This window comes from Peromyscus californicus, unplaced genomic scaffold (assembly GCF_007827085.1).
Source record: "Peromyscus californicus insignis strain IS unplaced genomic scaffold, ASM782708v3 Scaffold_11__1_contigs__length_118956290, whole genome shotgun sequence".
Taxonomy (NCBI): domain Eukaryota; kingdom Metazoa; phylum Chordata; class Mammalia; order Rodentia; family Cricetidae; genus Peromyscus; species Peromyscus californicus.
This window is the reverse complement of record NW_026294402.1, coordinates 55,459,341-55,484,358: the sequence shown is the minus strand read 5'-3', so window position 1 is coordinate 55,484,358 and position 25,018 is coordinate 55,459,341. Positions and strand designations below refer to the sequence as shown.

The 25,018-nt window shown below is 44.4% G+C and overlaps 1 protein-coding gene across 4 annotated transcripts in view; it reads right to left on the bottom strand.

Annotated features, from left to right (window-relative positions):
* Positions 1–5,278: 5,278 nt before the first annotated feature.
* Positions 5,279–25,018, bottom strand: part of Uaca (uveal autoantigen with coiled-coil domains and ankyrin repeats) — an 89,494-nt gene continuing 69,754 nt past the window's right edge. For 3 of the 4 annotated variants that reach the window (XM_052762951.1, XM_052762967.1, XM_052762944.1), the window contains exons 11-19: positions 23,831–23,938; positions 22,196–22,228; positions 21,177–21,275; positions 18,196–18,232; positions 17,104–17,156; positions 12,203–14,920; positions 10,519–10,671; positions 8,792–8,857; positions 5,279–5,464 (exon numbers count right to left, since the gene is read on the bottom strand). In XM_052762951.1, coding sequence (XP_052618911.1) covers positions 5,393–5,464; positions 8,792–8,857; positions 10,519–10,671; positions 12,203–14,920; positions 17,104–17,156; positions 18,196–18,232; positions 21,177–21,275; positions 22,196–22,228; positions 23,831–23,938 — 3,339 coding nt within the window. In that variant the 3' untranslated portion in view covers positions 5,279–5,392. The remainder of the gene's footprint in view (positions 5,465–8,791; positions 8,858–10,518; positions 10,672–12,202; positions 14,921–17,103; positions 17,157–18,195; positions 18,233–21,176; positions 21,276–22,195; positions 22,229–23,830; positions 23,939–25,018) is intronic. The other variant, XM_052762960.1, reaches the window with a different exon arrangement.

Genomic DNA, 25,018 nt, shown 5'->3' with positions numbered 1-25,018 from the left:
AATCCCAGGTCTTCAGAGCTTGCTGGTCAGCCAGGCTAGGCAAAAAAATAAAAATAAAAAAATAAATAAAAAATTAAAAAAAAAAAAAAGGCAGTGAACTCCAGATTCAGCTGAGAGAACTTGACTCAAAAATAAGGTTGCGAACAATGGAGGAAGATACCCAGTCAAGCTCTGGGCCCCACACATGTACGTAGAGGTGAGCGCACCCACACACTTGTGCATACATAAGCATATACCACACAGAGAGAGAGAACATTTACTAGCCTCTCTCCTCTGATTTTAGGGTCCTTGAAGGACTTGTGGAGAGGTATTCTCACCGTAACCTTCAGTTTCCTCTCAGAACTCAGAAATAGGATTTTTCAAAGTCCTATCCGGATAGAGGAGACGCCGTCACTCAGCCTTCTTGCGGGTACCACTGGAAAATGGCCTTCACCCTACGCTCCTCATCTCCGAGAAAGCTACTTAATGATGCATAAAACGAATTATTATAAAATAAGACAGACTCCGCACGGCAGCTGCTCACAATGTGGAAAATCACAATTTTTCATGGCCTGTTTTCTTTGAAAATGTGTGCCCTTTCTCCATCCTTAATGCATTCTGTATATGTAAAATAAATACTCCTCACAGCAGGACCCTGGCTCCAAGGCCTTAAAACCTAATAAAAGAGTCCTGTAGTTTAATGGTCCTTAAATGCTCAACATCTTTTTCACTTAATGTAAAATCCATCTGATCTAATAGCCGTGACTGAATTATAGATATATAATTTTTTCTATTAAATGTTAATCTTCTGACTTGGCACAGCAATAGACGCTCTAAATTATTAAGAAGGCAATAACCTCTCTAAACTCTTTCCAGAATTCAGGATATTCCCAGGTCTGCTATCATAAAAAATAAATCTGAAAACCTGCATAAAATAAATAAGAATCGAGCCTATTAAATAAGACAATTCGATAGCAAATAACAATTATGAGGACATTGTTTTCCTGATGTCTCCTCCTCTATTCATTGAATATAAATTCATATATACATATAAATATGTATATACATATATGTGACCAAATCATGTGTCTATATAGCTAGGGAAGCAGCCCTCAAAAAGTCTCCCTCTTTGTCATTTACATATGACATTTTTGTTTTCTTCTTTTGCTTGGATTCATTCATTGGTGATGTTTGTTCAAGCAGGCATAAATAATGAGAATGTCCTCTAATACATAAGGGATGCCACATGCCCAATTATGCTAACCACAGCCTTTCCACTGCCCAGGGAGACTTGTGGGAGAATAGTCGCTGTCCTTGCTTAATCTTTTCATTTTTAAATCTATATACTCACTAAGGCAAAGATGAGTACGGGTCAGAGAGATGGTTCCGTGGACACTATCTGATGCCTTAACGTCCTCCTACAGACCCTGCTAAAGATTCCTCTATACCCACCCACCCCCATAGCACCACAGGCTGGGTAAGCAACCTTTAACACATGGGTTTTGGGGGGACATTTAAGATCCAATTCATAACAAAAAAAAATGACACTAACTTCACTTGGGGATTTTAGAACAATGTAGGTATACCTAGTGGTTAGTCACTGCATGAATATTTAATTTTAATAGGTAAAACTGTGTCGGTTTGGGGTGTGTAGTGTAGGGCACACACCCCATTTTTACAAGTGTACAGAGGTCAGAGGACAGCTTGAGGGACTCAGTTCTCCCCCTTTACCAGGTGGGTTCCGGGGATCAAACTCCGGTTGTCAGGTTTGGTGGTATGGGCCATCACCTGCTGACCTATCTCACCAGCCCAAGATTTAAATTTTTAATTTTGTATAAGTGAGTATCTTTTTTTTAAAAGCTTTATTTATTTGTTTGTTTATTTATTTATTATGTATACAGTGTTCTGCCTACATGTACGCCTGCAGGCCAGAAGAGGGCACCAGATCCTGTGTGAGTATCTTTCCATATGAATGTATACTATGTGCTCTCCTGGAGCCTGCAGAGACCCAAAGAGGACACTGGATACCCTAGAACTAGAGTTACAAGCAGATGTGAGCTGCCTCATGTGGAGAATGTTCTGGAAACCAAACCGAGATCTTGTGCAGGAACAGCAAGTGCTCTTAACCACCAAGCCATCTCTCTGGCCCCTTACTGGCCCGCTTTTAATAGATAGTTCTTAATGCTGGAGGAGATCAAGAAGAATGAGCCTGCCTGATGACGCAGGGGTGGCAAAGAAAAGACCCTAGGGATTAAAGAATAAAAGATCAGACCCCTGTAGAGTTCAGTGACCCTCCCAGAGAACTTGCAGGTCTCTAGATGACAACTGGCCACTTCAGGTCTCACAGTCTTTCTGAACGTAAAACAGCAAAGACAAGCATCTCCCATGATCCATGCGCCACTCACTCATTAAAAGGCTTTAGTCAGCAATGCTTTATATGCAATCCCAGCCTGGCACCTCAACGGGTGAGTGGGTGACAGCAGGATTGGCTTAAGAGGGTTTCAGACAGCCAACCAAAATGACTATCATCTTCCGTATTTAGACTCTGACAGCCTTCACTTTAAATTCTCCAAAAACAAGAAATGGACTACTTGGCTTTACAATCCTCTATAAGGATACCCAGAGCAATTCTAAAGAAAACAGTTTTCAGGTAAAGACAAAATAAGATATGCAGGGGCTGAGGAGAAGCCTCAGGGATGGAGAGCACTGCCTGCTCTTGCAGGGTGCTCAAGTTGGTTCCCAGAACCTCTGTCAGGAGGCTTAGAACCATCCGTAACTCCAGCTCCAGGGGGATCTGATGCCCTCTTCTGGCCCCTATAGGTACCTGCACTCAATGTGCACATACACACATAAATTTAAAACAAGAAAAGTTAAAACACAAAATAAAGTATGCATAAGGTTACTTCCCCAACTACTAAGGAAAACACAGCTCTGAACATAGGTATTCAGTTTAGAACACCACTCTGTTAGACTTCAGTAAGTGGCCCAAACTCTGAAAACAGAATTCATGACAAAAGACAATACTAAATATAACTAAGGAACCAGATGTCACTCATGTAAACTTTCTGTATCTACCTCAGGAATTCAAAATAAATCAGTTCTGACTTTCCATTGTTTACACACTGAAGAAATGTGGAAAATGCTGACTTACATAAAGAATGAAGTCATGCCATTTGCAGGAAAATGCATACAACTCAAGATCACAATGTTAAGCTAATTAGGTCAGTCTCAGAAAGACAGATATCACACGTTTTCTCTCATTTGTGGTTCCCAAACTTTACAGAGACATAAAACCAAATGGATACAGATTACATGAAAGCAGAACACACACTATCCAGGGTAAAAGGGGGACTGATGAGGTGTGGTATCAGGGTAGGGGTGAGTATGCTTAAAATTCATTATGTGCTTGCACAGAAGTGCTCTTATGTAATCTTGCATTTTAAAAAATGCTTTTTCAAAAAAGAAATACGATGGCATATCCTTGGCGTGAGTGGCAATTTTTTCTAACTGTATTCATTGAAGATAGGATTAAAATAATTGGTTCCGAATGTTCACGGGTTATTAAGGTACAACTTGCAATGGAAGGAAAACTCAGGGGCTGGGGAGATGGTTGTGAACACAGCACGTGCCATGTGTGTGTCAAGAGGAGAGTTTGGATCCCCAGAACTAACTAATAAAAGCCAGACAGGTCTGGTGGCCATCTGTAATCCCAGCACCAGGGAGCCAGGGACAGGGGGATACCCAGGGCAAGCTGGGCTCACTAATGTAGCCTATCACCAAGTTCTGGGTTCAACTGAGAGTCCCTACTTCAGTAAGTAAGTGGTAAGCAGTGGAGAAAGACACCCAACATCAACTTAGGGCCTCTATGTATGCATATACCTGTGTACATATACACACATGAACATACATACGTGCACTACACACACACACACACACACACACCACAAAAGCTCAGCTGAAATGATCCAATTGTGCAATTACTTGCTAAATGTCAAATTAGTGCTTTAGTGTGAACAGTAAACAAAATATTAATCAAAATACTTATAAATTCTCCTTAGTAAGATATAGCTAGTTAAATAGCTAGTAATTAGAAAATTTACCATAAATATGTCCAATTCCATCATCTTCTTGCTGCCTTTACTCTGGCAGCCTACTGCATTGTGGCAAACTTGACGATGTTTCCCCAAATCAATTCTCTAATGCTAATTTTGCAAAAAACTTGTGTTTCACATTATTAATCCATCCGAATGACGTTCCTATAAATAAGTCTGAAACATTTGGAGGATGCACATATAATGAATGCTTGATTACAACAGTCACAAGTGTCAAAGCAACCGCAAAAAAGTCAAAGTTTTGACACTTGGAAACATTTCGCGCATCATTTCGCTTTGTTCTCATTTGAAAGACCATGGTGAGAAAAGTCAACCACAAGTAATGGAAGACTAAAACTCTGCCGTGGAGACCAGGAGGCAACCTTCTTATAAATTCCTCAAATATCGCGCGCCTGCCTGTTCTTGGTCTACGTGTAACTTAGGACTGTACAACATTTCTGAAAAGCAATCTACTTTAGAAGGTATAAGAAGAAGAACAAAGCCAAAGGCGCTCGTTATGCTGCTCAATAGAGATGCACCTTGGCTAGCCGCATAATCCACTCCTCCAGAGTGTGTAAGGCTTAGGGATCACATGAGGAGAAAAATGATTTATGTTCGTAAGCACGTGTGTGCAACTGTGTGCGCATGGGGGCCAGAGTCTGGCATCTAACATCTTCGCCAATCATTCCATCTTACTTTTTAAGGCAGGGTCTCTCTGGAGCACAGCTGACTGATTAGACTGGATGGGTGCAGAGGCTCTCTGCCTCCTCAGTGCTGGGCTTACAGGTGCACACTGCTGTGCCTGGGGGTGGGAACGGGGCCCTGGGGATTGAACTCAGATCCTCAGGCTTGCCTGGCAAGCACTTACCGACTGAGTCGTCCATCTCCTCAGCCCTGGAAGGTCTTTTGATCCGCTTAAAAGTAGCTATCAGCTAAATTAATTTCTCCAAATCAATCTTTGAGTGCTTATTTTAGTCTAACCCTCTTTTCATATGGACCCCTTCAAACGGCTCACATTTTATTAGGGACTCAACCATTTTTCAGATGTAATTTTAAAAAGTATAAATAGAAAAGATGTAGTTGAAGCAAGGCAAGGTGCATGCCATTTGCCACTGTGTGAAATGAACATACACAAAATCTAAGGTTTGAATTGACAGAAAAACTCAGTGACATGCCTATTTCATAAATAAAATAAAATAAAACTCAACAACAGAACAAAATATATTTTATTTTACTGATACTATCAGAGTAAGGCCGAGAAGAGCCATGGAGTTGCACCCAGAATGCAAAGCACCAGCAGGACAGGCGCCGGTGAGCTGACGCTAGCACACAAGGCCTTGCCGCATCTGTATGATCTGCAGTAAGGCCGCCTGTACGTCTTCATCCATGTGACCCTGGAGAGAAGGAAGAGGGGAAGAGACAGCATGTGTCATCTCTGTTGAACTGTGAAGGGGAGCCTTTATCCTAGGGCACATCTGGCTGTGTTTCACAGGTGAACCCTCACCATGGGAAGGGTAGCCCACAGGAACCACACGGGGAAATAAAGGCGTCAGGCCGTGAGGAGTGAGTACACAGCAGGAGCTCTTTACACTTATGAGCAAACACACCAACGGACAGCCATGGTCTCTGCGGAGCAGGGCTGCATACACATGAAACAGAGCAAACGACAAGCGTGTGTATGCGTGGACATGTGCACCCTCGAACATTCTCCGCCTTCTATACGGAGGCAGTCTGTCTTGAAACCAGAGCTTGCCATATCTGGTGAGTCTTCCTAGGCAGCTTGCCCCAGGGACCCATCTCTCCTTCCTGACAGCTGCGTTTGGAGGCTTGCTGACACACCCACTCAGCATTTCTGGGGGGCTGGAGATCTGAACTCCGGTCCTCAAGCATGCATGAGAAGGGCTTTGTCCACTCAGCCACCTCCCTGCCCTGACCCTTTAAGGAGAATGATAATCCCCATACTTATGACTTTACAATAGCAAGGTGACACATCTCTGCAGCTTGCCTTTTCACCCAGTGTCACAGCAGTCTTTGTTCAGAGCCAGTTAACTGTTAATTGTTTTATGTAGTATCCCAGTATACACATTCCATTTCTTTGCCTCTTCCCTAATGTCAGACATTTAAGACACACACTCGCTCACTCTCTCTGTCTCTGTCTCTCTCTCTTTATATCGCCAGACACTTGGAGAAGAAATAACTGGCTCAAAAGGCAGCTTTAGCACTGGGTATAGTGAACAACTATAATGCCAGCACTCAGGAAGTGGAGGCAGGAGGATCAGGAATTTAAGGGCAGCCTAGGCTATATGAGACCTGACTCAAAACACCAAACCACCATCATCACCACAACCACAACAGTCCAATATTTGATTTTTCAAAGTACTACAAACCTTTCCTTACTAGAAATAACAATTTACACTTCCACCCAGCAGAGTGTAAAGACTCCATCTTCCAAACACTTGGCTGACACTACAGCTAAAAGTACCTCCTATACATTGGCATCTCCCCTGTTGCAAAGTTGAGTGTGTTGGTCATTTATATTTTAAAAGAAACCATTTAAAAATTTTAAAGTAGGGGCTGGAGAGATGGTTCAGTGCGTAAGAACGGTGGCTGTGCAAATGGGAGGCTCTGGGTTTGAATCCCCAGCACCCACATAAAAACCCCGGGCAAGGCTGTACGTGCCTGCCACCGCAGCATTCTGAGGTGGAGACGGGTGGATCGCAAGAGCTCTCTGGGTGACCAGCCTCGCTCAGTGAGCTCCAGGTTCAGTGAGAGGCAATAAGACAGAGGGCAGAGTAATAAAGACACTCAGTGTCCTGTTCGGCCTCCACACGCACCTGCACACTCACACGTGTGCAACCACACACACGTTTTAAAGTAGCAGGGTTAAACAGATGCAAGTCTGTGGTAGGCTTACACGCTTCTCCTTTCCTCCTTTTTATTAATTTACTACTGGAACATCTCAAAAGGTGTTGGAAGGACGCATCCATGAACACAAAAACTTTTGCCTCCCAAATCGGTTTTTACAGCACCAGTGTGTTTCAATTTCAAACATGAGCCACAGTTGACTAAACTGGATCCACAGTTAACTGTACGATGCCAGACAGCAAGACAACTTCAGATGTCAGCTGCTGCTGTTGCTTCATTAGGACTCAGCAGAAAATCATGATAGGTTTCAGAGGAAGGTCTGTGAAGTTGTCTTTTTTTTTTTTTCTTTTTTTGCTCTGCCCCCTCTGGCCAAGACCAGGATGTTTCTCATCCTTTCTAACATCAAGTTTCTGTGTGTGTGTGTGTGTGTGTGTGTGTGTGTGTGTGTGTGTGTGTGTGTATATGTGTATGGGGGGTGCACACATGTGCATGCACAGAGGACATTGGGTGTCTTGCTCTATCACTCCAACACTGCCTTATTCCCTTGAGACAGGGCCTCTCACTGAACCTGGAGCTAGGCTAGTGGCAGCCCCAGTGATCCCCCTGCCTCCACCACCCTGGGAGTTGGGGTTATAGGCACTCAGGCAGCCATGGTTGTCTCTTTACATGGGTTCTGGGATCTGAACCCAGTTCCCCATGCTTGACCAGCAAGTGCATTTACCCACTGAGCCATCTCTCCAGCTGCTCTGTGCTTCTCTAATTCCCTCATAAATGTTCCACAATTATTGCCCACTGATAGCTCTAATAATTGAAATAATCTTTCAGATCTCAGCAATGTCCTACCCACTCAAAAAGTAGCAGGGAAGCATCCTTCACATGTTATCCCTCCTTCTCAGTGCCCCCTCCATCCCTGCAGAAAGAGTAGACTATTGATTTTAAGAGTTTGATGTCAGAGGGTATGTTTACTGTTTAATTAAGTTCTCTTTTAAAAAAATGTTTCCTTGAAATTTGCTTTCAGCACCCATCTCCCCCTTCCTCTTTTTATTTATTATTTATTTATTTATTTATTTATTTATTTATTTTTTACAAAACAGTGTGGCCTAACACTTTTCAAATCCAAATAATCCCTATTATCCCTCACCCGTCATCCCACCATGTGTCTCTTGCCGTACATCTTCCTGAACAGTCTAGTCTGAGAACTCGGGAGACGCTCTTCACATGGCTGCCACAGAGCAGTAACCACCCATCTTTCACACCCTAACCATTTCCTTAGCGTGATTTTTATAAAGGCTTTCTCAGGACACCACTAAAGAACAGGATTTACAGCCTTTCGCTTCGCCAAGTTTAAAGCTCCATAAAGAAATATCAACTATCTCATATCGGACCAATTTTCCTTAATTATTACAATTCTATGCATGCACCCTTTGTCCTTTTCAGACTAAGTTTTTTTCCACTTCAAAGAACCCCCCTACACCACCAGGAAACATATGCGGTCCCCCTACTCTCCCTCTTCCCGATGACAGCCACGTGCGATGTCAAGGCATTATCCCAGCTAGCGACACTGTTAACGTGAGCTGCCGTCGCGTGTTGCCAAACTGTCTAGAAGATGAGTGACAGGCAGATGGAGACAACACTAAATTTAAGATGCTGTGTTGCTCGATAGCTTTGTAAATTGTTCTGGGAGATATGCAAGCCATGATTAAAAGAAACACAATTATTTTTAAATAAGCATATGGGCTAGAGCAACTTCAAATGTCAATTACATTCATGTAAGTCTATTCAAAAAATAAAAACAGCATTTTACTTTTCTCTACCATGAACAGTCACAGTCTTTCCAAAGACACAGCAGGTCTTACCTGCGCAGCGCTGAGCAGGTGTGTCCGATAGGTAGCAATGACTTCCTGGTGCTGTCTGTCAGCGTCCTAGAACCGTGGGAAGGCAGACAGATGAGAACACCAGCGCCCACATCTGCAAGCCCAGGAGGCTTGTGGTAATGCTGTCCCGAGACCTCCTGCTGCAGACTGGCAGATTATTAAAGGGCTCCTGCCACTCTCAGAACAAACCACAGATGCTGAATTACTTATGATGGAGCTAGCGTAAGATTTTTCCATAATGCATAGGAATACGACTGGGAAAGCAATACCACTTATCCCAAGTTACAGGGGATTGCTGCCTCAGTTTATCTCTACTGCCAAGAACTTGCCAACTTACGCTTCAGGCCATTCAAAAGCTTCCCATCTTGTTTCCTGTGTCCCCTTCGTCATGAGCTAGCTCTTCCCTTTCATCAGTGTTGGCTCAAAGACCCCAGGGGTTGCCTCCTTATATGACAGAGAATCCAAACTTCTCAGCTTGGCCTTCCAAGTCCTCCACAACTCAGTCTGAAGTAGTAAAAGCCGAGTCTTTTTAATATTTATTTTTATTATTTTAAGTGGGGGCGGGGAGCAGGGCCCACAGAGGCCAGAGGCATCAGATCCCCTGGAGTTATGCGTTGTTGTGAGCTGCTCCACTCAGTGTGGTACTGGGAGCTGAACTTGAGTCCTCTGCAAGAGCAGACAGAATATGCTTCTAACTTTCTAACTGCTGAGCCATCTCTCAAGCTCAGGTCTTTAAAAAAACTGTGTTGGTGTTGTTATTATTATTACTATTGTTGAGTGTGGGAGGAGGAGAGGAGAATATGAAGGAGAACGTGGGCACACATGGAGAGAGCGGACAGCTCTGAGGAGCAGTTTTCTCCTCCACCTTGACTGCGTTCGTCAGGGCTGTCAGGCTTGTGCACCGAGTGTGGTTACTGGCGAGCCTCACACACACACACACACACACACACACACACACACACACACACACACACACACACACCCCGACTGTCTGCTCTAGGACACCGCCGGCTTACAGACATGCGCTGCCACGGCCCACCAGGCCTGCCCTTTGTCACCCTCTGCTCATGGTGGCTAGATTCCACCTCAGTGGGTCTTTTCACACTATTGTCGTGGCCTGGAAGATCCTCTACCTTCCATTCACCCATCAACATGCTTTACAGTTCAGGCCTAGTTCTTCCTTCCTCTTTGGAACCAGTTCCCGATCGACTGCTGGGCTTTCCTGCCTGGGAACGAGCTGTCTGAATGTGCTCCAGACCTCACGTGTGAGAAATGGTTCCCAGTCATCAGTGCCCATAGGGAAGAGGCAATTAGCTCTAATGTTGATAATGACATCAAGAATGGGGTCCTCAGGAGAGCTGAGTCTGGCCCCTCCACTCCTCTTCTCCTGTGTGATAGCTGTGACACAGGCAGAAGGTCCACACCAGATGCAGCCCCTCCAGAACCATGAGCCAAGGGAGTCTCCTTAAACTACCCTGCTTGGCAGAATGGTGGTAGAGGCACATTTAGAGAAAAAGTAACAGAATGCTTATTGTAGTGGCATACAGTAGGCATCAAATAAACGACACTATCATAAGCAATGATAACATTAAACAAAGATTACATACTTGAGTGTGAAGTCAGCTACACGGCAGTTTCACACACAGACATACCCCCACTCACACTCACTCACTCAGCCGGCCCCGCCCCTCGGTGCCCTGGACACTCACAGCCAGCTGCTGCTGCAGATCCCTCACTCGGTGTTGCAGGGTGTCCACCAGCTGGCTCTGCCGCTTGGTGGGGCTGCCACTGGTGTAGGTGAGCTGGGAAAGGCCGTTGAGCGCCTGCTTTAGTCTTTCCACGTCATTCAGAAGTTCCGTTATCTTTGGAGAGAGAGAGAGAGGTTGCAGGAAAACAGGCCATCATTTGTGATGAACATCTCTGCCCACTGAGACCAGCAGCAGCTGTGATGTTGCCGAGGCTCTAACAACAGAGCACACAGCACACTGCTCTTACAGTTCCCTTCAGTAAATTTCTTCCAAAGACAGCACCAAATTGAGAACAAACATCATGCACATCCAAGGACTGGATCATGAACTTAGTGTCCTATGAGGATGAAAGGGCCTCTGAGGCACGTGAACTATATCTTCCAGGTGGTGCTTTGAATACTGGAAAGGGGTTTTATTAGATGGAGCATTAAAAGTGAAAGAGCTTGGCTCATGCACACACAGAATTAACTTTTTCTTCCCATCAAAGGTTGTATTATTTATTCAAACAGTTTTAAAAAGATTTATCTTTGTGTGTGTGTGTGTGTGTGTGTGTGTGTGTGTGTGTGTGTGTGCAGTGCCCACAGAGACCAGCAGATGGCATCATTTCCCCTAGAGCTGGAATTTCAGGGGGTTGTAAGCTGCCCAACATTGGTGCTAAGTCTTCTGGAAGAGCAGCCAGCAAGTGCTCTTAATTGCTTAGCCATCTACGCAGTCCCAGGAGTTGTACTGTTTACTAACTGGCAATGTGTGTAAGTAGATGCAGGCATTAGCTCTCACAATGATGTGCTACTGCATCCTAACGACTTCGCACATAAGCTGAGTGGATTTAAATGCTGGATCTTATGGGGAGACGGGCTGCTGTGGAGGGCTGGATACAAGCCTGCTTTTACTCATTCCATATTTCCCCAGCGGGTAGAGGCCATTTCATAATTGCTTAGTGAATGCATTAAACTGTGATCAGTCTTCATATTTCATCTCCATGGTACAAACTAGACATCTACCAGTTTCAAAAATATTATTACATAGCTAATTCTGTAAAATTGGACCATAAGGAAGAAAACCAAGAGGGAAGGATAAATTATAAATCTCACTCCTAAAATGTTTTAATTTAATGAATGGCAAAGCTAAAATAAAGCCTGCAGTTTTGGAGGAACTGTCGAGCGTAGGTGAGACTGGGCCACTGTGGACTTCAGGGTAAAGATGGAGTGTGACAGGACACAGCACACCACAAAAAGGACAAAACGTCCCAGGCCAGGTCTGTAGAAACCCATGGGCAGAATGCACGGTGGCATGGGCTCAGTGCACGGGTATGGGTGAGCAGGGAGAGTCTGGATGTTCCCAGTGACCTTGACTTCTCAAAGCCAGAAGCCACTAGATTCTGACTCGTCACTACAAGGAAGTGAACCTTACTCTCTCCTTTTTCTTTAACTGTCGGCAGGCAGAGGGAACAGAAAGAAGAAAGCCTTTGCTTTTTGTGCTTTTTCAATTTAGAGTTTGACATACCCGTAGTCAATTGGAAGGGTGGTGCTTAACTAGTGGTTTTGTGGGCCTGTCTGTGAGGTACTATGCTAAGGAGTCACATTCTACCACACAGCCCTACACTAGGCTTTCCTCCTCACAGCCACCCCATCTGCGCCATGCCTACCTTATTATCCTTTGCTTCGATCTGCTGGGCAGACTCCTGGATCCTCTGCTGTAGCTCCATGATTGTCGTCAGGGACTTGTCACACCGCTCCTTCTGGTCCTCGATCTCCTGCTCAATGCTGAGATGGTGCAATTCCTTCGAGTCTTTGGCAGAGAACTTCTCCTCACACACTTGGTCGTACTTCCTGTTCAGGCTGGCCAGTTTGTCATTTAAGTTGGAAATCTGGGTCTCCAAGTCGTTCTTTGTGGCTTTATACTTGGACATATCGACAACCTCTCTGGTCTCTAAATTCTTCAGGGCCTGCTTGGTATTCTGAACCTCTGTCTGGAGCTTGGAGACTTCCTTGGTTTTGTTCTGGCTTTCCTCTTCCTTCTCTCTCAGGCTGGCCTTCATGAGTCCGACCTCTTTCTCGAAGGCTTCCTTCACCTGCAGGTGATCCGCCAGGGGCACGGAGGAGTTCTTCTGATTCTCCAGCAGCTGCTGGAGCCTGCTCACCGTCTGCTGCTCTTTCTCCAGACACCTCTGTTTACCCCTCAGTTCTTCCCTCAAGTGCTCGATTGTGCTGTTGAGAGATGTCTTTAGAGCCTCCACCTGCTCCACCGGGACGGGCTGTTTTTGCAGGAGGTTCTGGGCTGCGAGCACCTCGGAGCCTTGCTGGGCCTTCTCTTCTGCCAGCTTCTCCTTCTCGCTCTTCACGTCCGTGTACTTTTGGGACAGGTCCTTCAGCTGTTTGTTGAGCTCTTCGTTTCTCCCACTGAGCACCCTTTCCGTTTCCCTGGCCGCCTCCACCAGAGCGTTCTTGCCCTTCAGCTCTTTCTGAAGGGCAGCAAGGTCCTGCCTCAGCCGCTCGCTCTCTTGCTTGCCCTTCTTGACCTCTTCATCCCTGACGCGACACTTGTGTGTCTGCTCCGACAACTGCTCCCTCAGTCCTTTCTCTGTGGCCTTGAACTTGCGTTCACACTCTTCCAAGCGGGTGAGGGGAGCGTATTTCAGCTTGATGCATTCCTGGATGGTGTCGAGCTCCTTTTTCTGGGCCTTGATTTCAGCATGCAGTGTAAGGATCTCTTCCTGGCCGCGGCGGTAGTCGGCCAGGATGGCAGTGTTAGCGTCCTGCGCCTCCTTCAGGCTCTGGCTCACGGTGCTCATCTTCCTTGAATGCTCTTCCAAGCTCACGTAGTCTGCCTTCATTTGATTCTGAACGTTCTCCAGGTTCCTCCTCAACACTTCATTCTCATCTCGTAGTTTTGAAAATTCCTGGCTCGTGTCCTCAAACCTGTTCTTCACATCAAGTAAGGCTCTGTTGGTTTTCTCCAAGGAGCTGCTCAGTGAGGCCTTTACCTCCTCGTGGGTTTTGGCGGGCACATATTGGCTACTCAGAGTCTTTTTCAAACTAGTGTTTTCAGACATGAGTACACGCGTTTTCTCCTGATCCTCAGCACATTTTTTATTAAGTTCAGACAGCTGCTTTTTGAGTTCTGCAATATTGGATTTCAGACCCATTAGCTCCTTTTCATGTTTTTCAGGAGCTACAAATACAGCTTCCAGGCGGCTGACGTTCTTAGTCAGCCGATCTCTCTCCACCAGCAGTCTCTCCGCTTCCAGCTTCTTCTCCGTGTACCTCTGTGTTACCTCGGAAAGCTTCTTATTCAGATCCCCCAGGCTGACGTCATGGGACTTCTTCATCTCCTCACTGACCTTTAAAGGCACGTAGCACGTTTCCATCTCCACCGTGAGGCTGTGCACCTGCTGGCTGAGACGCTTGTTGTCCCCGTGGACCCTCTCCACTTCTTTCTGTAGCGTCTGGTTTTTGAGGGTTAGCTCTGTGACCTTCTTCCCCAGCTCTCCCGACTTCTGCTCCAACCTGCTCTTGAGCTGCTCATGTTCCTCGGGCCTGACGTGCTGGGCGAGCTTGGCCCTGGCACTCTCCAGCTCCCTCTTCAGCTGTCGGATTTCCCCCAGAGAGTTTTCGTAGTCCTGGCCCACCTCCGCGAGCCTTTTCACTTTCTCGTTGACTTCACCAGACAACGAGCTCTTCATGTTTTCAAATCTCTCCTTGGGGATGGAGAGGGCCAGCTTGGCCGCCAGCTCCTTCAGCTGGCCCTCCAACTCCACGACCCTCCTTCCCTTCTTCTCCCTCTCCAGCTCGCACGTGCTGCAGTCCTTCTGTAACCTCTTATTCTCCTCTACCAGCCTGCCTCCGTCTCTCCTCAGCTCCTCTACCAGCATCTCGCTCTGTTTGACTTGGCTCCTCAGCTTCCCCACCTCTGCCGAAGCACTTTCATACATGGCTTGCACATCCTTCAGCTGCTCCTTCAGCTCCTCGGTGACGCGGTGGCTCCCCATGGCGGCTTCGTTGGTCAGGTGCTCTTTCAGGGCCAGGAAGTGCGTCTGCATTTGCTTGACCTTCCCTTCGGACTCGTACATCCTCTTCTGCACGTCCTTGAGGGCATCTTCCAGCTGCTTTACCTGCTCGTCCGAGTCCTCCTTGACCCGCTCACACTCCAGAGCTAAGGCCTTGCACTCGGCCACCTTGTGGGCCAGGTCGTTTTGGAGCTTCAGTCGGTCCTGCTTCGCCGACTCACAGAAAGTTCGCATGGCTTCTAACTCTTTCTTTAAAATCTCATTTTCAGAGTATGAGGTCTGACTGGGTAAGGAGAGCTCCAGAGGTCTTAACATGGACCTGCTCTGCAGGTGGGTGGGTACACCTGGGGATGTACACTGCAAATAAAGAGAGACGTCAATCACGGAGCCTAAAGAAGACACTGTAGTGACTTCTGTTTTAGAGAGGGTTCTAGACCATCTACAAGGCCAGTCAAAGGGCTTTCACACTAGTAAGATGGGAGAGATGGGTGTGGGAAAAAAAGAATCCATTTTATAAGAAGAAAAATAGTTCTGGGTAGGAGTTCCTCCAAACACCTAAATCATTGAGAATTTTTCAGTCAATTGCTAAAGAAAATAGCTGCGGCCCCTGGGCTCAGTTTCCTTTCAGTTCAGCCTGTCTGCATTACATAAGCACACCAGTTCTAGGAAAACATACTTACTATTCCATTATGTTATCTGCCTAGACTTCTGGTTCTAAAACAAACCATCAGAACCCAAGGAAGTACTGAGTCTTAAATATGTAAATAATAATAATTTCATAGAATTATAGATGATTAAACTTCTGTTTATTTGTTTGTTTACTTGTTTTGTGAGGCACACATATATGGAGGTAAGCGGACAAACTGTGAGAATAACTTCTCTCCTTCCACGATGTGGGTCCCAAGGTCTGAACTCAGGTCATCATCAGGCTGGTAGGCAGATGCCTTTGCCAGCTAAGCCATCCGGCTGATGCATACACGTTATTAAATTTCTAATAAAATATATGTGACATCTGAGCACTTTCACTGTTAACTCCAATAGAATGCTCTTTAAATTTTAAAAATTCCACCAAAATAAGCCCACCTTGTATGAGAACTGTCAGGGAAATGTCAATCAAGTAAAAAAAAAAAAAAGGCATGCATTTTCCTTCTAGCAAGAAGATAAATAGAAATTTTAGCACATGATCTCAATTATAAAACTTGATGGATACCTTGTTCCCTTGATTAATTAATGTTGACCAAAAAAATAAGTATAATTGAACTTTTAAGAGAGATAGTTCAACTATCAGGGCATATAATCATGAAAGACTCAATATAAATATTTTTACTTTTCTAATGTAGCAACAATGATCTTTATATAAGTACTAATTCATCAATAAATGTCATGGGCCATGAGGACATCCTATTATTTTAATGGGCAGAATGTTTTGTTTTAAGCTATTTGGGTACATTAAAACTGCTTTGCTCTTTTTCAAGAGAAAGAAATTGCCAGCATAGAATACTTTACCAGCCTTGGCCTGCTTCTAGACTAGCTTTCAATTGCTCAATTATCTTTGGACTAACACTAGTATAATTTGCCAAAAAATTATGTATACAGAGTCACAACTTTCATGTTATTATACATTATTACAATCAAATATTTCTCTAGTCTCCCCAAACACTGGGGACCCTACCTACTCCCCTCACTGAAAACTCATGGATCTCCTTCATATACTCTTTTATTATTATTCTTTTCTTGAGACACAGTCTCAGTAGCAGAGGCTAGCCTCAAAAAAAAAAAAAAAAACCCCTCAGCATTTGACCTTTGACTTCTGCTCATCCTGCCTCCCCCTCCTGAGTGTGGAGCTCACAGACATGGGCCAGTATACCAGGTTTCTGAAGTGCTGGGGATGGGACCCAGGGCTTCACATATGCCAGGCAAAAAGGTAAGAAATTAGCCAATATTCTACCTCTTGGAAATTCTATTTTGAAGTCAATCTTCAAAAGAGAGGATAAATATTTAACTGTAAAGAACAAATACATTTCAATGCCCAACTGCTACTTTTGAGTGATTCACACCTGTGCTCTCCTACATGGCACATGGAAATGCCAACACTCCTGGTGGAGGCTGAAGATCAGAGCACAGGGCAGAAAGTCCAACCTCTTGGTTAAACCACTGACACCACAAACTCTCTAGAGGACCACAGAAACAGCAATAGGTACTTTTATTAAACCTGAAAAAGCAAGACCAACTTTGACCATGAAAACCTTACTCAGTGCTAACATACTTAGTAGATATACAGAGGTGTCTTCATTTTAGACAAACCCAAATGTTTTCTTTCTAAAAAAATTTTTTGTTGTTGTTGTTGGTTTTTTTTTTTGTTTTTTTTTTTGTTTTGTTTGTTTGTTTTCTTTTTCTTTCTAGACAGGGTCTCACTATGTTCCAGGGTGGCTATGTAGACCAGGTTGGCCTTGAACTCCCAGAGATTCGTCTGCAAAGGCAAGCACCACCGTATCTGGCCCCTTTAGTTAGGTTTTTAAGTTAAGTAACTAAAGTCTCACCTGAGCGTCGGAGGGGTACATCTGACCTTGTTTATGAGGCACATCTTCTTTTCCTAAATGAAACCAATAAATGATATTTTAAATATTCATGCTAAGTTGGCTTTGTGTGATTATATAATCAAACCAAAAGCAGTACAATATAAAGCTCTTCTTGTTCTTAAGTAGCCATCTTTTTTCCGTATTATTTCTGCTCATAAAAGGAAAGTACCTACAGTGTGTGCCCAGCAGGTACCGAGGGTGGTTTTCTGAAAGACACAAGACCTTCTGGAGAGATGGCTCAGTGGGCAGGGGCACTCGCTGCTCTTCTAGAGGACATGAGTTCAGTTCCCAACACTCACATCAAGTGGCTCACAACCTCCTGTAACTCCAGCTCCAGGGGATCTGATGCCCGTTTTTTGGCCTCTGTGGGCATACTTACCCACACAGAGACACATATTTTAAAATAAAATAAATACTTTAAAAAAAGAAATTTGTAAGACTGTTAGGTTAAATAGGCTATAGGATTACTATAAAATGTATAATCAGTAACATTTATAGGTTAACATTACTGTTAATCTTAGCTGGAGAAGCAAAAAGATAGGTTTTCTAGAGAAACTATCAAACTAGGGAATAAAAAAAGGAAATGAATTATGGGTAATCCCAAAATAGTAAATAAGTAATTGCTTATGAACATGTGAAATACTTATTTGCACTGAGATCAATTTCTCCCCATCGGAAAACTACATTTATTTCTTTCCATTAAAATAATAATAATAAATCCCAAGTTGGAGAGATGGCTTAGTGGTATAAAGAACTGGCTGCTTTTCCAGAGGATCCAGGTTCGATTCCCAGCACCCCATGGCTGCTCACAACCATCTGTAACTTCATCTCCATGGACTCCAAGCTCCCTTCTGGTCTCCTGGGCACTGTGCAGGGGCTCTGTGCCCACCACATTTCACTTTAGAGGCCGAGTGCGCATCCGAGCCAACCTCTCCATCGGCTGGGGTGTAACATGGAGACAGACTGCTGACACTGGGTAGTAGCAGCACCGTGTATGGGCAGGTACAGCCTACAGGCACAGCCATCCCTGTTTGCCCATGTGTTCATACTTACGGTTACTGGAGTAACTTCCGGGTACTGAGTGCTCACTCTGAAATGAGAAGTGTGAATTTAAATGTTTTAGGTGTACATGGTCCTAATTTGCCAAATGTTCTACTTTAGTTCTAAAGGATCCCATCCTTGAAAACACCTTTGGATTGCCTTGCTCCTCTGGGGTGTTGCTCCACCTGAGTCTGGAAAGGACAGAGTGCTGGCCGCAGTCAGGGTCAGCCGGAGCAAGCACTTTCACAAACAGAACTGCAGTGCTTCGAACACAAGGAGAATGAAACCTTGATGCCTCCCATTTGCGAGTGCTGCGCCTGGGAGGGAAGGAAGTGGCCACGGTCACAGCAAGGACTCACTTCCATTTCCACAGCTGGGACTGACTCCGGGGTACTGGAATCCCTTCTTTTCAGAGCTGTTGCCAAGTCACAAGGCTGAACCTGGCAGAATGCCATCGGTGAGGACAAGGCAGGGGGCTGCTTCAGGTACCCTGGGTTCCTTGGGTCATCCCTTTTCCCAAGTGAGGATGTCCAGAGACTAGTGCAGAGGGAAAACGTTATACTCCCAGGGTCGGGCAGTGTCAGCTCCAACAGCTCAAGGCCAACCTTCAGCTCAGGAGGCACGGCAAACACAGCCCAGTATGGGACGCCTAAGTTAGTGTCACCTACAGCCCGGCATTTCACAATTACACTGACTCACCTCCATGTCAGCGCCCCAGATGCAGGGCGACGGACATGTGAGCACAGGTAAGCTGTTCATGCTACGCAGGATTTAGTACTGAAGCCTAGAATCATTCACTACATGGACTTACGTGTATATGGGGGAGAACACAATCATACAGGAGTTTAAAAAACTTAACTTGGTTTTCTTTTTTTTTATTTTTAAGATTTATTTATTTATTGTTTACAGTATTCTATTTGCATGTATTCCTGCATGCCAGAAGAGGGCGCCAGATCTCATTAGAGATGGTATGAGCCACCATGTTGTTGCTGGGAATTGAACTCAGGACCTCTGGAAGAACAGTCAGTGCTCAACCTCTGAGCCATATCTCCAGCCCTTAACTTGGTTTTCTTATCTCTTCTTAACTTCTAGGTTATGTATGATGTCCAGCAGAAAGTAAATGCCATGGAAATAGCTAGTGTATGGAATTACTTTGGGAAAAACAACAAGAAGAAACACACCTATACATGTTCAATAGAGAAATTTCCCCATTATTTTTTATTTACTGTCCTTTAATTTATGGATGCAGAGTTCAGGAACACGGATATGGAGATTTACTGTAAATGATGAATCCTGGATTAAATGACTAATTTCATAAGTACATGTACACAGGCCCTGGGATTTTCTTTTTGCTTAAAAAAATCTGCCTGTATAAAAATTTACCACGATGAGCATGCACTGACTGAGGAAAATGTCCCCACTGCCTGATGGGAAAGTGACTAAACAGGACATATAGCATGGTCGCAGCCACTGAAGGAGGAAATAGCACACAGATTATGAGGAAACAGAAGACCTTGGCCAGGTGCTCCTTAACACTAAGAGCACACCATCCACTTTTACCTTAACAACAATTTTTATTTAAAAAATAAATAAATACGGCAGTTAGGAGCACGCATTGCTCTTCTAGAGGGTCCAGCTTTGGTTCCCAGCACCCACATGGCAGCTTACAACTGTGTGTGACTCCAGTCCCAGGAAATCCTACACTCTCTTCTGGCCTCTGTGGGTTCCTGGTATGTGGTGCACAGGCATGCATTAAGGCAAAACACCCATACATATAAAGTACAATTTTTATAAAAAGTACACACTGGTTTGAGATAAGAAAATTAATTTCCTATAGTTTATCACAGCCTTATTGAAAGTCCTAACTTGACAAATTAGTCTAAGGCTACAGGAAAATGTGATTTTCTAAGACATCCTGAATCTACCTCCTAGAATTGAAAAAAATAAATGGCATCCAAACCTCAGGTGTCAGGCTCTGATGGACACATGAGCAGCCCTAGGTAGTGAGGAGCACAGCAGAGAAGCTGGAAGACGCGTGGTTCAAGCCCTGCTCTGTCATTTCCCATACATGAGCGAGCCCCTACTGGGAAAACCTCTGTCCTAGAACCCTCTAAGTACAGACAGAAATGAAGCCTCCCTGTGGGGATTACGTGTGTGTCGATGCACACATGTTGCACAGGGCAGTGGCCACCTACAGCCAGGGCTTTGAAACCATGCCTACTGCTTGATTTCACAGCCAACCTTACAAGGTGAAGAAAAACAGAAGGTGATATTGTCAGCTCATTCTTAAGCTTATGAAGCTGTATTTCTAATAACCTTCCAAGGCATTCACAAAATAAAACACTATCTTGTCCTAAATTTCAAAATTTACTGAAGTATCCCAATATTACCTGTGCAGTGCAATGACCTTCCACATGTGCACATCTGTCTAATCACAACCCAGATATAAATAGAGAAGCCTGCAGCAGCCTGGGAGCATCTTCATGCTTGACTGCATGGAGAGCACCCTACCCTTCCTGGGGGCGTGGGTGTCGCTACTCACTTACACGGCACTTTCCTATTTTCATAGTCACACCGCTCTAAGTTCCCAGGTTAAAACAATACATAAGGTTTTGAAAAAGTACAAATATACACTGAAGAAGGCTAGGGAAGAGAGTCTGCTAAAAGTCACCTCCACATTCTCACCTAGGCTACAGAGCCCATGCAGTTAGGGAAAGCCACCTCAGCTCTGCCAAGGTGGCCACAAACTTGGGGACATTAAGTAAAGAGTGGGTTTATAACTCAAGTCCAATTATGACACCAGGCCCCTTTCCCACTACCCACTGTGGTGTTGGTGGTGGAGGAGGAGGAGGAGGAGGAGGAGGAGGAGGAGGAGGAGGAGGAGAAGGAGAAGAAGAAGAAGAAGAAGAAGAAGAAGAAGAAGAAGAAGAAGAAGAAGAAGAAGAAGAAGAAGAAGAAGAAGAAGAAGAAGAAATAATTTCATCTTTCTGTACCTCAAAGTATTTACATCTGTTCTTCAGAGCCTCGATGGTTCTTAAGCTTTCTTCATGTTGCTTTTCTTTAGCTGCCAAAAGGGACTTCAGTTTTTCTCTCTGAAATGGGAAGGAAAAATAGATTTATTGGCCCTATGTTTGAGACTGGGTAAACATTTACTGTGAAAATGTGAACTGGAATTAAGCTGGGGATTGGCTGGAAGGATTCTTCAATCTGGTGAATTTTAACTATTAGTAGAGCTTCTAATCTATAGAAATATACCAATAAAATATAGCTCTGCAAGCAACATTGTTAAAACATTTGAAATTTCATTGTTTTAAATCCGTATTTCCAGACATCTTCTTTATAATTAGAATTGATTGTTTCCTTAACAAGTTTCATGAAAACTACATTCAAAACAGTCTTCCAGCCGCACACAGCTTCTGTTTTCCCTTTAAAATTTTTACTTTAGTAATTAAGATGTTGCTGCAAAAGCATGCAGATGATGGAGCTGGAAAGATGGCTCAGAGGTTAAGAGCACTGGCTGCTCTTCCAGAGGTCCTGAGTTCAATTCCCAGCAACCATATGATGGCTCACAACCATCTGTAATGAGATCTGGTGCCCTCTCCTGGCCTGCATGCATATATGCAGACAGAACACTATATACATAATAAATAAATACATCTTTAAAAATGCAGATGAATTATGCTGTTCTATTAGCCAGACCCAAAGGCTACACTATGTAGAGTTCCATACGTAAAGTCTATAAGTAAAATGTCTGTAAGTAAAGTTCTATGTGCAAAGTCCTATGTATATAAAGTTCTATGTACATAAAGTCCATATTACGTAGAGGTCTATGTATAATATCTATATATAAAGTCTATACTATGTCAAGTATTATATATATAAAGTCTATACTATATAGAGTCCAGAAACAGAATGTTCGTGTCCACCTCGATCAGGACCTAAATCTTCACTTTAGTACCACCCTCCATTTACAAGACATCTATAGGCTTTAAAATAAAATGTAGCACCCTACCTCACTTTCCAGATCATCGGCAACCATTACTTCCTACAGGTAAGAAGAAGAAATGCATCTTAGCTCTTGACAGTTTTCCTTAAAGAGCATGAGCCTAGGAAATATCTTGAGAATGAGTGGTGTATGTCTTTAAGATTGGGGACAAGGATGACAGGTCTCTGGGCACCATGTCTGCCCTGTGAGCTGTCATTCATCCGACGCACTAATGGCAAGAACATTTTTGATTCTTGAGTCAAGGGTCTCCCGACTCACACACTCTTCCTCCTCCGTCCATCATCTTCAGTCCTGTGGATTTCCATCTCTCTTCTCTTTCTGGGATACCTGTTAACTCAGAGGCTGCTGCCCTATCGGTCCTCCCGTCTCCAGCCTTTCACACTTGCCAAGTCCACACCTTTCCCGAGAGTGTGGAACATTTTTCCAGTTTTACTTTTGGAATCAGAATGTTCCTTCTTTAAAACACCCTATTTTTAGCTCATAGATAAAACACCCTCTTGTCTTGTGGATTATACTAACAGTGGACAGTTTGGGGTTTCATTTTGGGATTTCCTTTCCCTGCACAATCCACTGCTTCCGTGCTTCTCCAGTGTCTTCTTGGTACCCACATCCTGGGGCTGAGGCTCTTTTCGGATATCTGACACTTAGGTTTTCCCTCAATTCAAGAATGAGTGGAGAACTCAGGAGCTGTACGCCTGAGTGTGACCGAGTGGTTCCAATGCAGGACGATGCAATCGGGCCTGCCACTGAGGACTCCTCGGTTCAGTATCCAAAGTCCACCGCAAGAGTGGAGACCATTACCCCTGAAAGGACAACCACGGCCTACATCTTCCTCATGAACAGAAGCATCACTTGAGACTTGGCCATGACAACTCATCCTGGATAAGACATGCACTCAAAGAGTGATTCAGCTAAACTGGACTACAAGTATTTCCTCCTTCCTCCTAAAAGTAATGACTTACGGATATTTCTTACATTTGAAATTTCTTACACATCCATTTGAAAAAGGATTTTATTTTTAATTATGTGCATTTTTGTGTGTTTGTGTGAGCACATGTGTACCTGAGTGCGCGTGCCTGTCGAGGTCAGAAGAGGATGTTAGATCCCCTGGAGCTAGATTTACAGGTGGTTGTAGGTAGCTGGGTATGGGTGCTGAGAACCGAAGCCAGGCCCTCTGCCAGGGCAGCACATGCTCGACCTGGTAAGCCACCTCTCTGGCCCATACACCCCACTTTGTACACACCAGAGGATGCACTAATATGTCACTGCTTCTGCGATTCTGCTTGGAACAATGCCCCTGAACTACTCCTCACCCCACCTGGCTTCCTTTCAAAACTCAATGAAGCGTGATCTCCCACAAGAAGGCCTCTCAGGGGTAGTAGCTCATGGTGCTCTGTCCTCTCATCCACATGCCCACTGTCAGCCTGCCAACTGTCCGATGCTACTTCATAGGTGTAACACTGACTGTCTGAAGTGGAGAGGTTGGCACCAATAAGATTATGACTCCTAGCAAGGGCCACCACCCAGTTTTCCCTCCTCAGTACCTGGACGTGAGAGACAGGCCTCAGGCAAAGATTGACTGTGGGTGATGGTTACAGGTTAAAGTAGCTTTGGATTTCTTTCGTAATGCAGACTGTTTACCTCATTCAGCTGTAACTGTAAGCCATTGACTTTATCCAGGAGTATTCTTTGCTCTTGCTGAATTTTCCTCAACCTCTCTCTCAAATCTTCATTTTCAATCTCTAGGTCCTTTAATAATTAAAAAATAATAATAAATCAACGTAACAGAGCATTGACACAGGAAGACTTTGAAAGTACATTGCTATCAAATATGGATGTATAATGAGAAAACAGTTTTAAGTATAAATGATACAAATTTTTTTGTATGTGGGGGCTGAAGAGATGGCTTAGCAGTTGAGTGTTTTCTGTTCATGCAGACGACTTGAATTAGGTTCCGGCATCCATGTTGAGTAGACACCATCTGCAACTCCAGATCCAGGGGACCCAAGATCTGGTCTCCATGGGCACCCACATTCACATTCACATGCATGCACACACTCACACACATACATACACACACATACATACATACACACACACATGCATACACATACAAAATAAATAAAATAAAAAACCAATCTTTTTTTTTTTTATTTTTTTTTTTAGTGTTCTGTGCATTTTGTCTCGTTGGCTGCTGGGTTGCAAGCCCAGGGCCCTGCACACGCCCTGCCACAAGCCACATCCCTCGCTCACCATATAATAGTTTCAACAACTTCCACATGACTGAGAAATCTAAAAACCAACAGTAATATCACTGCTGTAATAGCTGAGGAGTACAAGGAAACAAGAGCACACAACTGTCACTGTGGTAAATGAAAAACAGAAGCAACTCACGGAAACCAAGCAGCAGCAGGCTGTGTCTGTCAGCTTTCGCTGAAGAATTCCCAACTTACAAAGGCATCCCAGTTCTTTTCCTAAACTTATACTTCTGTGGTGGCTCTAACAAAACATGATAATCTCCTCTATGAGGGCTCAGTTCACATGTTTTAAGTTTTCAGGGGTTTTTTTTGTGTGTGAGGGCTTACATCCCCCTGCCAGAGTGCAGTCCCCACAGAGGTCAGAAGAGGGTGCTGGATCCCCAAGAGCTCGAGGTAACAGGAGGTTGTGAGCCACCTTTCATGGGTGCTGAGAACTGAACTCAGGTTACCTGTAAAAGCATTATGTGCTCTTAAACTCTAAGTCATCTCTTTACCCACTCCCAAAGCCCTTTTTTGGAGACAGGATCTCCCTCGGTAGCCAGGCTGCCCTTGAACTCACGACAATCTTCGT